General features: G+C 38.8%; 2 protein-coding genes across 9 annotated transcripts in view; one reads left to right on the top strand and one right to left on the bottom strand.

Annotated features, from left to right (window-relative positions):
* The window catches only part of nedd4l (NEDD4 like E3 ubiquitin protein ligase), a 107793-nt gene extending 106216 nt beyond the window's left edge, over positions 1-1577 (bottom strand). For all 8 annotated transcript variants that reach the window (XM_062031326.1, XM_062031324.1, XM_062031322.1 and 5 more), the window contains exon 1: positions 1441-1577. In XM_062031326.1, the coding sequence (XP_061887310.1) occupies positions 1441-1521 (81 nt within the window). In that variant the 5' untranslated portion in view covers positions 1522-1577. The remainder of the gene's footprint in view (positions 1-1440) is intronic.
* Positions 1578-2022: 445 nt separating this feature from the next.
* Positions 2023-15409, top strand: part of prlra (prolactin receptor a) — a 52176-nt gene continuing 38789 nt past the window's right edge. Inside the window, 1 exon segment of the mRNA XM_062031327.1 lies at positions 2023-2208. The gene's annotated coding sequence lies outside the window, so the exon portion shown is untranslated.

Here is a 15409-nt window from a genome sequence, read left to right on the forward strand (position 1 = left end):
TTGAAGTTTGGACTCGTCAGACCACAGAACACTTTTCCACTTTGTATCAGTCCATCTTTGATGAGCTCAGGCCCAGCGAAGCCAACGGCGTTTCTGGGTGTTGTTGATAAACGGTTTTCGCCTTGCATAGGAGTGTTTTAACTTGCACTTACAGATGTAGCGACCAACTGTAGTTACTGACAGTGGGTTTCTGAAGTGTTCCTGAGCCCATGTGGTGATATCCTTTACACACTGATGTCGCTTGTTGATGCAGTACCGCCTGAGGGATCGAAGGTCACTGGTTTAGCTGCTTACGTGCAGTGATTTCTCCAAATTCTCTGAACCTTTTGATGATATTACGGACCGTAGATGGTGAAATCCCTAAATTCCTTGCAATAGCTGGTTGAGAAATGTTTTTCTTAAACTGTTCAACAATTTGCTCACGCATTTGTTGACAAAGTGGTGACCCTCGCCCCATCCTTGTTTGTGAATGACTGAGCATTTCATGGAATCTACTTGTATACCCAATCATGGCACCAAACTGTTCCCAATTTGCCTGTTCACCTGTGGGATGTTCCAAATAAGTGTTTGATGAGCATTCCTCAACTTTATCAGTATTTATTTCCACCTTTCCCAACTTCTTTGTCACGTGTTGCTGGCATCAAATTCTAAAGTTAATGATTATTTGCAAAAAAAAAATGTTTATCAGTTTGAACATGAAATACAGTATGTTGTCTTTGTAGCATATTCAACTGAATATGGGTTGAAAATGATTTGCAAATCGTTGTATTCCGTTTATATTTACATCTAACACAATTTCCCAACTCATATGGAAACGGGGTTTGTAATATGATTACGTTTAAGAGATTGTTCAAACTCAAAGTGTTGACAAAACACTGATACAAATCTTGAACCTGATTGATGAATGACACATAATCTATCACATATTCAAGAAATTATGTGAACCATACAGTAAATGAACTATAGATTCATGTGAACTATACTGATGTGTATTTATTGATTATTCATTGTTGTTGTGTTTAAGAGCAAAAAAGAAGTGGAAAAAATGTGTTTGAATTTATTTCCTGACAGGAACGGGGTAGGATAACTGAGCTCGGCTTCTTCCTTCTCCTTTTCAGATGTGTGAAACCGTAAACAATGTATCGTAACTGTAAACATGTTGGAAACATCACTATGTTGTATTTTTATTTTGTAGGTTTCTTTCTTTTTTTAAAACGTGTCCAAAATAAAGATTTGCAATACAATACAATATGTGACTTAATCAAGGCTAAAGTCGTTCGTTTTGACATTTATTTTAAGCCACGCCTTCTTCGCGTTACCAACGACGCCAAATATAACGCAGTCAGAACTAATAAAATAAGAAAACAGAACTTACAATTAGTCCGACAGCCAATAAAAGCAAACACATTGATTTCACATACATATCATAAATAATCATACCTCATTGGCCTCATAAACTCCAAGGGAATAACGTTTATTTTTAACCCGAGACTCCAAAGGTCTTCCCACTTGTTGTCTCATGCTGCTTCCTTAATTGCGTCACATATCAATTGTCCCCCCCAACAATGTGACCAAACCGGAACAAAAAATATATTCCCCTCTCAATTTACATGGGTTTTGTAACAAAAATAAAGTTAACATAAACGTGCATGAATTAACCCAAGGAAATACCTTTTTAATCACATTATGTGTACGATATAAACGTATATTTATGCATTGTATTTATTTTTTCTCCCCAACTATGACATTACATAACAATATACATGTTGCATCCGTCAGCACTGCTACACGATATATATCTAAAGACTTATTTAAAATTATGTATTATATGTAAATACATCTTATGATATGGGTTTGTATCTTAAGTTATGTATTTATTAATTATTAAACACACCATTTTGTACTTTACATATTCATTTTTGACAAAATACCAAACAGCTGTGTTTGTTTTGTACAGAGTTGGCTGGACGTGAAAGGGGCGAGGCCTGAGGCATCCAGTCGCCCCGCCCCCCTCCTCTCCCTTGCTCAGAGGCTGGCGATGCTGCAAACTGAAACTGCAAGCTTGCTCACGGTTACACTGCTCGGCTCTGCAGGTGAAGTGCGCTCCCTCGTTTGCCGGTAAAAACACATTAGAGGGGATCGTTCTCTTGGAAGCCACCACCGGAGGCACCACGGCTTGGACGGACACACTAAAATACAAAGTGGCCGGTAAGTTTTTTGTTTGTGTTGTTTCCCATGGTTGACGTGTCCGGCTGCAGAAGGTGCATGCATATATTATGCAGCAACGCACATGCATATACCTGGACTGCAGTATCCCAAACTCTGCAAAACTACTCATATTATTTGTCAATTATTATTGCAAAAATAACTAAGCATTTGAAATATTTTTTTTTTTTTTTTTAAGGCGCCAACATGCTTGCCAAGATGATTAACTTTTTTTTAAACTTTTTTAATTTTTTTTACTGCACATCAAGTGTGTGCAGAAAGTACACTCATACTGAACTCCTACTGTCAAACCCAAGGCCCGGTGGCCAGATCCGGCCCGCCAAATCATTTTATTTGGCCAGCAACAGCCTGGAAATAATGTGTCAATAAAATACTAAATGCATTAGTTCTTTCGATTTTGACAGAAAAAAATGTGCATATTTTAAACTTTAATTTTAACTGATAATGCCAGATATTATATTATTATATAATGTATTACAAAATATTTCTGTAAAGATAAAAATGTCACATCGGGGTTGCATGTTTATGCGGTGTCGTTCTCCCAAGATGCAGACAGACAACTCCGGACGAAAGCGTGAAGGTAGGATATGATTTATTCCTCATAAATCATACACATTACAAACATGCAGGAAAGAAACAAAAGGAATTTGTGCCAATCGCACGCAGAAGCTAGGATAATAACGTTAGCTGTGGTGCGAGTGGTAATACGAGAGAAAGAAGGTGCGAATCTGGTAACAAATCGCAAATCGTCTGGCGGTGGTTTGGCTTCAAGTGGGAATATATCAAACAGACAACCGTTATTTGTCAAGTGTCGGGCAAAAGCGTTGCTACAAAAAGTAGCCTTACTGCTAATATGTAGCATCATTTGAAAAGTCACTTTCTAGAGAATGAAGAGTGCTTACTCCGCATGTCAACACCTCCGTTCGGTGCCACACCAACAAAATGCCGAGGCAACCATTTCCACATCAACACCATATGAAAAAAATAGTCAACAATAGAAGGAGATAACGTCCGCAGGAACCTACCACATAGCGAAGGACATACACTATTTGATTTCCTATTATGCAGCTCATTTTTATTTGACAGTTATTGAAATATCTTGTGTGACATCATGCACAAAAGTGCACTTTATTTGTTTTAAACTATTGTAGTGGCGTTCTGTACAAAAAGTGCACTTTAATTTAGTGTTGTTTTGATATGTCATCTTAGTGACATCATGCACAAAAGTGCACTCATAGCTTGTTTTAAAATGTCTCTGACAATCTTGCACTTTCTGTTTTGAAATGACATGAATGTTTGTGCCACTGCTTAAAAACGGTTTAATAAATACAGGTTTGGTCAATTGTGCCACCTACACTGGTTTAAATGTAGCTTAGATATTGGGTTTCACAATGTAAAGTGCTTTGAGTCACTTGAGAAAAAGCGCTATATAAATGTAATTCACTTCACAATTGACTTAGTTGTGATTTCCCTCTCTGCATGAAAGTTTAAAATGAGCATATATTAATGCAGTATGAACAAGAATGTTTTAATGTAGACACATAGAATCATCATACTTAGACTTAGACTTCCTTTTTATTGTCATTCAAATTTGAACTTTACAGCACAGATAAGAACGAAATGTCGTTACATAAGCTCATGGTAGTGCAGGATAAAAAAGCAATAAGGTGCATATATAAATAAATAAATATAAATAATATATAAATATATATATAAAATAAATAAATATATATAAATATATATATAAATAAATAATTAGATTACTGTACAGATAAATATATTGCACTTTTGCATATGCATCCAGGTTTATGGATGTATGTTATATTGTCTTTTTTATTCCAGCGAGTTAATCCATTTGAGGGGATAATTTAATTATGATGCGTTCAAGAGTCTTACGGCCTGAGGGAAGAAGCTGTTACAGAACCTGGAGGTTCTGCTTCGGAGGCTGCGGAACCTCTTTCTAGAGTCCAGCAGTGAAAACAGTCCTTGGTGGGGGTGGGAGGATTATTTGCAGATTTTCCGAGCCCTGGTCAGGCAGCGGCTTTTTGCGATCTCCTGGATAGGAGGAAGAGGAGTCCTGATGATCTTTTCCGCCGTCCTCACCACTCTCTGGAGAGACTTCCAGTCTGAGGCATTGCAGGCTCCAGTCCAGACGGAGATGCTGTTGGTTATATGCATTAAGTGTTCATTCAAGGCTAAGGCAAAATATCGAGATATATATCGTGTATCGTGACATGACCTAAAAATATCGAGATATTTAAAAAAGGCCATATCGCCAAGCCCTAATCCAAACGTAACTGTTGCATTCAGCAAACAACGAAGCCAGCCAGTGTGTGGCGAGCAACATGAATAAATAGCTCTCTGATTAGTGCCCGGCAACAGGTGAGCATCCTGGACACTAATCAGAGGCAGCTGAAAACAGTCAGCACCCGTGGCAACCAAACCAAACCCAGGGGTGTGCAAAACAGGAACTGAGGGAGTTCAAAACTAACAGGACAAAACTTAAACAAAACATGATCCGGGCCATGATTCATGACAAAAAAAAAACATAAAACATCTGCTTGTCACCTTTACTTATGATTTCAAAGCAAGTTGTCCATTAATTTGTACATAAAACAATCTAATAATCAAATGCATAGGCAGTTGTGTAATGATATCATGAGATTATTGTACATTTACAATAGTGCTGTCAAATGATTTAAAAACAAATCAAATACATCTGACTTAAATATCAATTAATCATGGTTAATCACAGGTTATGTAAAACCCAAAGACATCATTTAAAATAATTTTAAAAAAGGGGCCATTACTGCGATGTGGTCCTTAATGAAAACTAATTTGACACCTCTGTCTTATAGGTTCACTGCACAAATCTAATAAAAGCCAATATAAGTTAAATTGTAATTGCCACTGTAAGAAATGTATGTTTGCTCTTATAGTTTGCATTAGTGTATTAGTGTTTTGCTTTGAACAGATTTTGACTGTCTTGTACGCGGAATGAGGGAACCAGAATCAATTAGGAACATCTCAAGCACAACGGTTACAACCCCAACAACAAAACATAATGCTGGGGTAATTATTTGAATACATTGGTGTCTTTTACACTTAGAGTTGACTAGTTATCATGGTTATTTCCTCATGCGTGGAAGTAGAGATGCTGCACATGGCAGAGCCTGTAATGGGATTTCCATGGTCATGATCTGCATGTGCACTGACTGTTTAGTGAGAGAGAGAGAGAGAGAGAGAGAGGTGTTGTCCATTATAGCAACAAGCTGATCAAGTCAATACTGGATTACAGTGTTGGATGCCCCCAAATTGAGAGACTTTTTCCACTGTCATGTACTATACTTCATACACACATATATATATATATATATATATATATATATATATATATATATATATATATATATATATATATATATATATATATATATATATATATATATTCCGCTGTCATGTACTGCACTTCATATAGATAAATACATATAGCAGGGGTGTCAAACGTACGGCCCGCGAACAGGTTTTATTTATTTAGTTTGATAAGTACAGAGGACACATTTCACCACATCTAGTGTGTGTGTGACAATCATTGGTACTTTAATCTTTAATCTTTAATAAAAAGGAGCCAAACTTTTTGAATGAAAGAAACCACTGTTCTAAATGTGTCCACTAGATGTCGCAATAGCAATTCATTGTGTCTTTGTAGATGATGCTACATATGTAAAAAATAAACCACATGATGTTAGTACATCAGTCGAGGAAAATGATCAAACTACATAAATAACAAAATGTAATTTTATTTTGATGTAATTTTTTTATCTTGTTAGATTGAAAATTAACACCAATGAGTTGACTGATGAATATTATCACATAATTTATTCAGAAAATATAAATAACGACAAATAAAGTATATATACTATTAACCGCAACAGGTAATTGTAAAAAAAAAAAAAAAAAAAAAAAAAAACCAACAACATTGTGATTTGTACAATTTCAGAATGTGCTTGTTCTATTTTTAAACAAAGAAAACAATCTGAAGTTGTCTTTATTTTTAAGTTATCATGCCGTGATTTTACCAGTCCAGCCCACTTGGGAGTAGATTTTTCTCCATGTGGCCCCCGATCTAAAATGAGTTTGACACCACTGATCCATAGTATGTATATTTAGTTCCATCTCGATTGGTCACTTAAGAATAGTAAAGACAATATGTGAAGTGAATTATATTTATATAGCGCTTTTCTCTAGTGACTCAAAGCGCTTTTACATAGTGAAACCCAATATCTAAGTTACATTCAAACCAGTGTGGATGGCACTGGGAGCAGGTGGGTAAAGTGTCTTGCCCAAGGACACAACGGCAGTGGCTTGGTTAGCGGAATCGGGGATCGAACCTGGAAACCTGAAGTTGCTGGCACGGCCACTCTACCAACCGAGCTATACCGCCCCGGTTTATGACAATATAGCCTTTTTTTTTCAGTTGTCTCCCCATTAGAAATCATTGACATTGAATAAATATGTTCCAGTGTCAAACTGTCACCCACGAGGAACCTTTAATGACTGTGATGTCTGTTTTCTTAACTACGGTACCTTGCGCTTGTAAAAAAAGAAAAAAAGAAAAAGACAAACAACACATTGTAATGAAGGTAAACGTTTAGATCAGTGGTTCACAAATGTTTTTCACCAAGTACATAATGACCACATTAAAGGCCTACTGAAATGAAATTGTTTTATTTAAACGGGGATAGCAGATCCATTCTATGTGTCATACTTGATCATTTCGCGATATTGCCATATTTTTGCTGAAAGGATTTAGTAGAGAACAACGACGATAAAGTTCGCAACTTTTGGTTGCTGATAAAAAAAAAGCCTTGCCCCTACCGGAAGTAGCGTGATGTCACAAGCTGGAGGGCTGCTCACATTTCCCTATTGTTTACAATGCAGCGAGAGAGATTCGGACCGAGAAAGCGACGATTACCCCATTAATTTGAGTGAGGATGAAAGATTCGTGGATGAGGAACGTGAGAGTGAAGGACTACAGTGCAGTGCAGGACGTATCTTTTTTCGCTCTGACCGTAACTTAGGTACAAGGGTTCATTGGATTCCACACTTTCTCCTTTTTCTATTGTGGATCACGGATTTGTATTTTAAACCACCTCGGATACTATATCCTCTTGAAAATGAGAGTCGAGAACGCGAAATGGACATTCACAGTGACTTTTATCTCCACGACAATACATCGGCGAAACACTTTAGCTACGGAGCTAACGTGATAGCATCGGGCTCAAATGCAGATAGAAACAAAATAAATAAACCCCTGACTGGAAGGATAGACAGAAAATCAACAATACTATTACACCCTGGACATGTAACTACACGGTTAATGCTTTCCAGTTTGGCGAAGCTTAAAAATGCTGTTGCTAACGACGCCATTGAAGCTAACTTAGCAATGGGACCTCACAGAGCTATGATAAAAACATTAACGCTTCACCTACGCCAGCCAGCCCTCATCTGCTCATCAACACCCGTGCTCACCTGCGATCCAGCGATCGACGGAAGGACGAAGGACTTCACCCGATCATCCGTGCGGTCGACGGCTAGCGTCGGCTGGTGCGTCTGCTATCCAAGTCAAAGTCCTCCTGGTTGTGTTGCTACAGCCAGCCGCTAATACACCGATCCCACCTACAACTTTCTTCTTTGCAGTCTCCATTGTTCATTAAACAAATTGCAAAAGATTCACCAACACAGATGTCCAGAATACTGTGGAATTTTGAGATGAAAACAGAGCTTTTTGTATTGGATTCAATGGTGTACCAATATTTCCGTTTAACTAGTGACGTCACGCGCATACGTCATCATACATAGACATTTTCAACCGGAAGTTTAGCGGGAAATTTAAAATTGCACATTATAAGTTAACCCGGCCGTATTGACATGTGTTGCAATGTTAAGATTTCATCATTGATATATAAACTATCAGACTGCGTGGTCGGTAGTAGTGGGTTTCAGTAGGCCTTTAAAATACAGTAGTGTAGTAGGCCTAAGTATTCATTAAAAACAAAGGTAGAGGTTGCATTTACAAGTATATTTAATATTTTGGGCGACTGTAACAATACACACAGTTTGAATATAGAAAAATAAAACATTGTACTTTTAATCTAGTGATTTTTTTGGCATACCACTAGATGGAGCCTACGTATTGGTACCACAGTTTAAAAATCTCTGATGTAGTGTATAAGGAAGTCATGCAATTGTTAAAAAAAGGCATAACATTATTTGTTCTTACCCATATTACTTGTCCTGGGTTTCTTACGGGGAGGTACGTCTCGTCACATAAAGGCGAAACCAGGGGTAGCCTTGTGTGCATCTATGGGGATTTATTATTAATTTGTTTACATATTAAAAAAAAAATCCCATTTTTATTTTTCCATAAATGAAGTATTAGATATTACATATTGATAAAATACACACTATTTAATAAAGATGCCCTGATCCTGATCAGGGGCTCAATACTTGCCGATCTTAAGCGCAGCTCTGCCCAGTGGCTAAATATTGTTCTCACGTGAGAGATTTCTCCAAAAAAGCTGCATGCTCAGGGAGACACAATTAAATTTCCATATTCATTGTTACTACACTCATGCAGGAAGTATGTGGTAATTCGACCAAGAGGGTGCATGTCTTGCCAGAACACCGTCTCCAATTTGAGAGCAAGCTGCAAAAAACACGTCGCCTATCCACGGTGCGAAGCCGCTTCTAAGATACTAATCCTCACCACCACCGTGAAAAATAAGTAAAGTTTCTTCCAAGGAATGACTAAGCATGCTACACACACACGCACACACACACGCACACACACACGCACACGTATTTGTTACCTTTTTGAGACCTTCAAAAAATGCCTACCTCTTTAGGACCACCCTTTATAGATATATCAAGATTTGTATTTACAACATTAATACATACTATGCAAATATAAAAAAGGTAAGCTTTTGGTTAATTTTTTTTTTTTTTTTTTTGTAATTGGTTTTCAATCTTCATTATTTACTTCAAGTTATTACAGTATGTCTCGATATACATATTTATTTATTTTTTTAATTTACTTTTGGCCAAAGGGGGCACATTTCAATGTCTAACACACACCTGTTATTACATATGTTGACCAGAGGGGGAGGACTTACATTTTTTTTACACACACTTGTTATTTCATATGTTGACCAGAGGGGCAGCACTTTTAAAAGCAACACACAGTCAATTTGAAAAATCCCTCCTTTTTGGGACCGCCCTAATGTTTATAGATTTCACCACCAGGGGTGCAAATGAGATCTCTGTTTTTTGTTTTTTGTAATGTGCTTAAGGCCGATGACAAACGAGTCACGGACCACAGATGGCCCCTGTGCCGCACTTTGGGCAACCCAGCTGTAGAAGCTAACTGTTAATGGCCACTATAGTCTCAGTACCGTAGTGTATTTGTTCATCCTACAGTCACATATGGGACGCGGGTTGTCTTACGTCAGCACTGAAAGTCGTAAAGTCAGCTGTTCACCTGGCGGGTTTTTTCGGGGATGAAAAGGGAAGTCCTTCTTTAGCTACCGTCTTGTTTTATCATATATTGCTGCCTTTGGACTTGTCGAAGTTTACTTTTGTATGCACATTAAATCAACTAAAAAATCCTGACTTTGGAGCAATGTTCACGGACTCTAGTATTTGGCTCTCTATTAGATGCAATGGTTTTTCCGTATTGGGACCATGATTTCGGTCCTAACTTGTTCACCGGTCCTCATATGGAAGGTACACTATATTGCCAAAAGTATTTGGCCACCCATCCAAATGATCAGAATCAGGTGTCCTAATCACTTGACCCGGCCAGAAGTGTATAAAATCAAGCACTTAGGCATGGAGGACTGTTTCTACAAACATTTGTGAAAGAATGGGCCACTCTCAGGAGCTCAGTGATTTCCAGCGTGGAACTGTCATAGGATGCCACCTGTGCAACACATCCAGTCGTGAAATTTCCTCGCTCCTAAATATTCCCAAGTCAACTGTCGGCTTTATTATAAGAAAATGGAAGAGTTTGGGAACAACAGCAACTCAGCCACAAAGTGGTAGGCCATGTAAACTGACAGAGAGGGGTCACCGGATGCTGAAGCGCATAGTGCAAAGAGGTCGCCGACTTTCTGCACAGTCAGTTGCTACAGAGCTCCAAACTTAATGTGACCTTCTAATTAGCCCATGTACAGTATGCAAAGAGCTTCATGGAATGGGTTTCCATGGCCGAGCAGCTGCGACTAAGCCATACATCACCAAGTCCAATGCAAAGCACCGGATGCAGTGGTGTAAAGCACCTTCTCTGGACTGATGTATCACGCTTTTCCATCTGGCAATCTGATGGACGAGTCTGGGTTTGGAGGTTGCCAGGAGAACGCTACATTCCGGACTGCATTGTGCCGAGTGCGAAATTTAGCGAAGGAGCAATTATGGTGTGGGGTTGTTTTTCAGGAGTTGGGCTTGGCCCCTTAGTTCCAGTGAAAGGAACTTTGAATGCTCCAGGATACCAAAACATTTTGGACAATTCCATGCTCCCAACCTTGTGGGAACAATTTGGAGCAGGCCCCTTCCTCTTTCAACATGACTGTACACCAGTGCACAAAGCAAGGTCCATAAAGACATGGATGACACGAGTCTGGTGTGGATGAACTTGACTGCCCTGCACAGAGTCCTGACCTGAACCCGATAGAACATCTTTGGGATGAATTAGAACGGACGCTGAGAGCCAGGCCTTCTCCACCAATATCAGTGTGTGACCTCACCAATGCGCTTTTGGAAGAATGGTGAAAAATTCCTATAAACATACTCTGCAACCTTGTCGACAGCCTTCCCAGAAGAGTAGAAGCTGTAATAGCTGCAAAAGGTGGACCGACATCATGTTGAACCCTATGGGTTAGGAATGGGATGGCACTTCAAGTTCATATGTGAGTCAAGGCAGGTGGCCAAATACTTTTGGCAATATAGTGTACTTTTCCTTGTTGATGTCTCAAGAAGGGTAGAAGTACAAGAACACACACACGCCACACACACTGGGCAGGACGACACAAGAAGCTAACCGCTAAAGCTTGTAAAGTAGAAGTGATCGATCCAGATGTCAATACTATCGATACCTAGTACAATATCAGCGTATAAACGATACTAAAAGGATTTGATGGACATTTTTAATTTTCTTGTTCTTATTTTTACAAAACCATGTTTTGGGTGGTTTTTGTTATTGTTTGCAAACTCAGGGAGTTTGTACACATAATAGTACATCGTAATACATCGTCCGATTTACACCAATATTAGCAAATTTTTAAATTTAAGGTAAGATAAGCTTCATAAAAATGTGTTATTCTGTTTACTTTAGTTTACTTTAGTTACTTGCTACAAAAACATTTCAGTTCTATAATCTATTGTCAAAGTATCAGATCGGGACTCAAAATCTGATCGGTTCTGAGGACGAAAAAAATGCATGTAGATCTGAACAATAAAAAGGGTGATCCCTTCTATTTATACATAATAAATAAATATAAATGATAAATGGGTTATACTTGTATCGCGCTTTTCTACCTTCAAGGTACTCAAAGCGCTTTTGACAGTATTTCCACATTCACCCATTCACACACACATTCACACACTGTTGGCGGGAGCTGCCATGCAAGGCGCTAACCAGCACCCATCAGGAGCAAGGGTGAAGTGTCTTGCCCAAGGACACAACGGACGTGACTAGGATGGTAGAAGGTGGGGATTGAACCGCAGTAACCAGCAACCCTCCGATTGCTGGCACGGCCACTCTACCAACTTCGCCACGCCATGTCCAGGGTGTATCCTGCCTTCCGCCCCCCGGTTTTACATTTGTGTGTGAATATCTTTGTTTAACGGTGGTATATTTTTACAGCAATTATATTATACTTGAAATACAAGATGTCAGGTGATTATTTCACCAGTGTTTTTCAACCTTTTTTGAGCCAAGGCACATTTTCTGCGTTGAAAATATCCAGAGGCACACCACCAGCAGAAATCAATAAAAAAACGAAACTCAGTTGACAGTGAAAAGTCGTTGTCGCAATTGTTGGATATGACTTTAAACCATAACCAAGCATGCATCAATATAGCTCTTGTCTCAAAGTAGGTGTACTGTCACGACCTGTCACATCACGCCATTTTTTTGCTGTTTTCCTGTGTGTAGTGTTTTGGTTCTTGTCTTGCGCTCCTATTTTGGCGGCTTTTTCTCTTTTTTTGGTATTTTCCTGTGGCAGTTTCATGTCTTCCTTTGAGCGATATTTCTCGCAACTACTATGTTTTAGCAATCGAGAATATTTCAGTTGTTTTTATCCTTCTTTGTGGGGACATTGTTGACTGTCATGTCACGTTCGGATGTACGTTGTGGACGCCGTCTGCTGCTCCACAGTAAGTCTTTGCTGTCATCCAGCATTCTGTTTTTGTTTACTTTGTAGCCAGTTCAGTTTTAGTTTCGTTCTGCATAGCCTTCCCTAAGCTCCAACAGCTTTTGTTTATTTTTGGTTTAACCATTAGATACCTTTTTACTTGCACGCTGCCTCCCGCTGTTTCCGACATCTACAAAGCAATTAGCCACCGGCTGCCACCTACTGATATGGAAGAGTATTACACGGTTACTCTGCCGAGCTCTAGACAGCACCGACACTCAACAACAACACATAATTTGCAGGCTATAATTACTGGTCTGCATAAAATATTTTTAACCCAAATAGCTGAAATTAGATATTCTCCCACGGCACACCAGACTGTATCTCACGGCACACTATTGTGCCGCGGTACAGTGGTTGAAAAACACTGCTTTAGACATCAAACTATGTCTGAGACTGATTCAACAGTGTCTCTGCTGGTTGCAGCCAAGTACTGCACTGTTCCTGCCTTAATTGCTTTGAGATGCGATACAGTACATCAACAATCATTTCCTGACCAAAGTGACACAAAAAGAAGGCAAATAAAAGTAAAACGTTTTTGGAGATAATTATTTTGAATAGCTGAGGTTTTGCGTGAGATCGTGGTTCTTTTTCTGCGACTCAACTATTTTTGGTTGAATTCCAATTTGCACGACATCAGGGTGCTTTCATACTTAGAGAGTACACTCCAATTGCACATTTTTATTTTGGCCATTTTTATTAGAGCTAGTAATGTATACAGTAATAATTTACACACTAATAATGTATGTTGATAACCTTGTGTGGCCATACAATATAGGCAACCAATCATCCATTAAGATGCCTCGCTCATTCATACACAGCCCCACGTTGCTGCAGCCCGAAAACCCAGCGAGCGCTTATGTATTGTGAGTGAATTGAAATGGCTGCGCAGATGCAGTCCTTATCCTTCAACCATTCTGACCTTCTTGTAAGCACTCAGCAGCAGTACAGCAAGTGACGTAAATGCGGACCATTTGTTGTTACCTGGAAGATAATTGCTTGCAAAAATGTTGTCTCCTGTCCTTTACAAATTGTAAAAAGATTTTCATTTCCTCAACAAAATGTGTTCATTTGTGGGCATGCTTTATGAAGATGGGAACAATTCAACAATATTAAGCTTATTAAATCAAATGAAAACTGGTGAAAACATCTTTAATACTTCTTGAACTTAAAACTGCGAACGTTTGTTATTGTCGACAAGTCGCTTAATAACATTTTAATTGATAGACCGCCAGGAATGTTCATATTTACACTTTTATTCCTTTCGGTAAATGATTACAGCTAAATCAGCCAAACAGTATTGGACACAAATACTTTTTGCACTGAATATTATGTTTACAGGACATCTTGCACTTTAAAGGCCTACTGAAATAAAAAAAATTTATTTAAACGGGGATAGCAGATCTATTCTATGTGTCATACTTGATCATTTCGCGATATTGCCATATTTTTGCTGAAAGGATTTAGTATAGAACAACGACGATAAAGATTGCAACTTTTGGTATCTGATAAAAAAAAAGGCTTGCCCCTACCGGAAGTAGCGTGACGTAGTCAGTTGAACATATACGCAAAGTTCCCTATTGTTTACAATGATGGCCGCATGAAGTGAGAGAGATTCGGACCGAGAAAGCGACAATTTCCCCATTAATTTGAGCGAGGATGAAAGATTTGTGGATGAGTAAAGTGCAAGTGAAGGACTAGTGGGGAGTTGAAGCTATTCAGATAGGGAAGATGCTGTGAGAGCCGGGGGTGACCTGATATTCAGCTGGGAATGACTACAACAGTAAATAAACACAAGACATATATATACTCTATTAGCCACAACACAACCAGGCTTATATTTAATATGCCACAAATTAATCCTGCATAAAAACACCTACGTGTTTGTTATGCTAGCTCCTAGCTCCTCTGCTAGCTCCTAGCTTCATAGAACACGCCAATACAATTCAAACACCTGATCAACACACACAATCACTCAGCCCAAAAGACCGTTCACCTAACCCAAGGTTCATAAAGCTTATATATTTTTAAAAAGTTACGTATGTGACGCGCACATACGGTCAAGCTATCAAATGTTTAGCAGCCAAGGCTGCATACTCACGGTACCTGATATTCAGCTGGGAATGACTACAACAGTAAATAAACACAAGACATATATATACTCTATTAGCCACAACACAACCAGGCTTATATTTAATATGCCACAAATTAATCCTGCATAAAAACACCTGTGTGTTTGTTATGCTAGCTCCTAGCTCCTATGCTAGCTCCTAGCTCCATAGAACACGCCAATACAATTCAAACACCTGATCAACACACACAATCACTCAGCCCAAAAGACCGTTCACCTAACCCAAGGTTCATAAAGCTCATATATTTTTAAAAAGTTACGTACGTGACGTGCACGTACGGTCAAGCTATCAAATGTTTAGCAGCCAAGGCTGCATACTCACGGTACCTGGTATTCAGCTGGGAATGACTAAAACAGTAAATAAACACAAGACATATATTTACTCTATTAGCCACAACACAACCAGGCTTATATTTAATATGACACAAATTAATCCTGCATAAAAACACCTACGTCTTTGTTATGCTAACTCCTAGCTCCTATGCTAGCTCCTAGCTCCATAGAACACGCCAATACAATTCAAACACCTGATCAACACACACAATCACTCAGCCCAAAAGACCGTTCACCTAACCCAAGG

Source organism: Entelurus aequoreus, linkage group LG21 (assembly GCF_033978785.1).
Source record: "Entelurus aequoreus isolate RoL-2023_Sb linkage group LG21, RoL_Eaeq_v1.1, whole genome shotgun sequence".
Taxonomy (NCBI): domain Eukaryota; kingdom Metazoa; phylum Chordata; class Actinopteri; order Syngnathiformes; family Syngnathidae; genus Entelurus; species Entelurus aequoreus.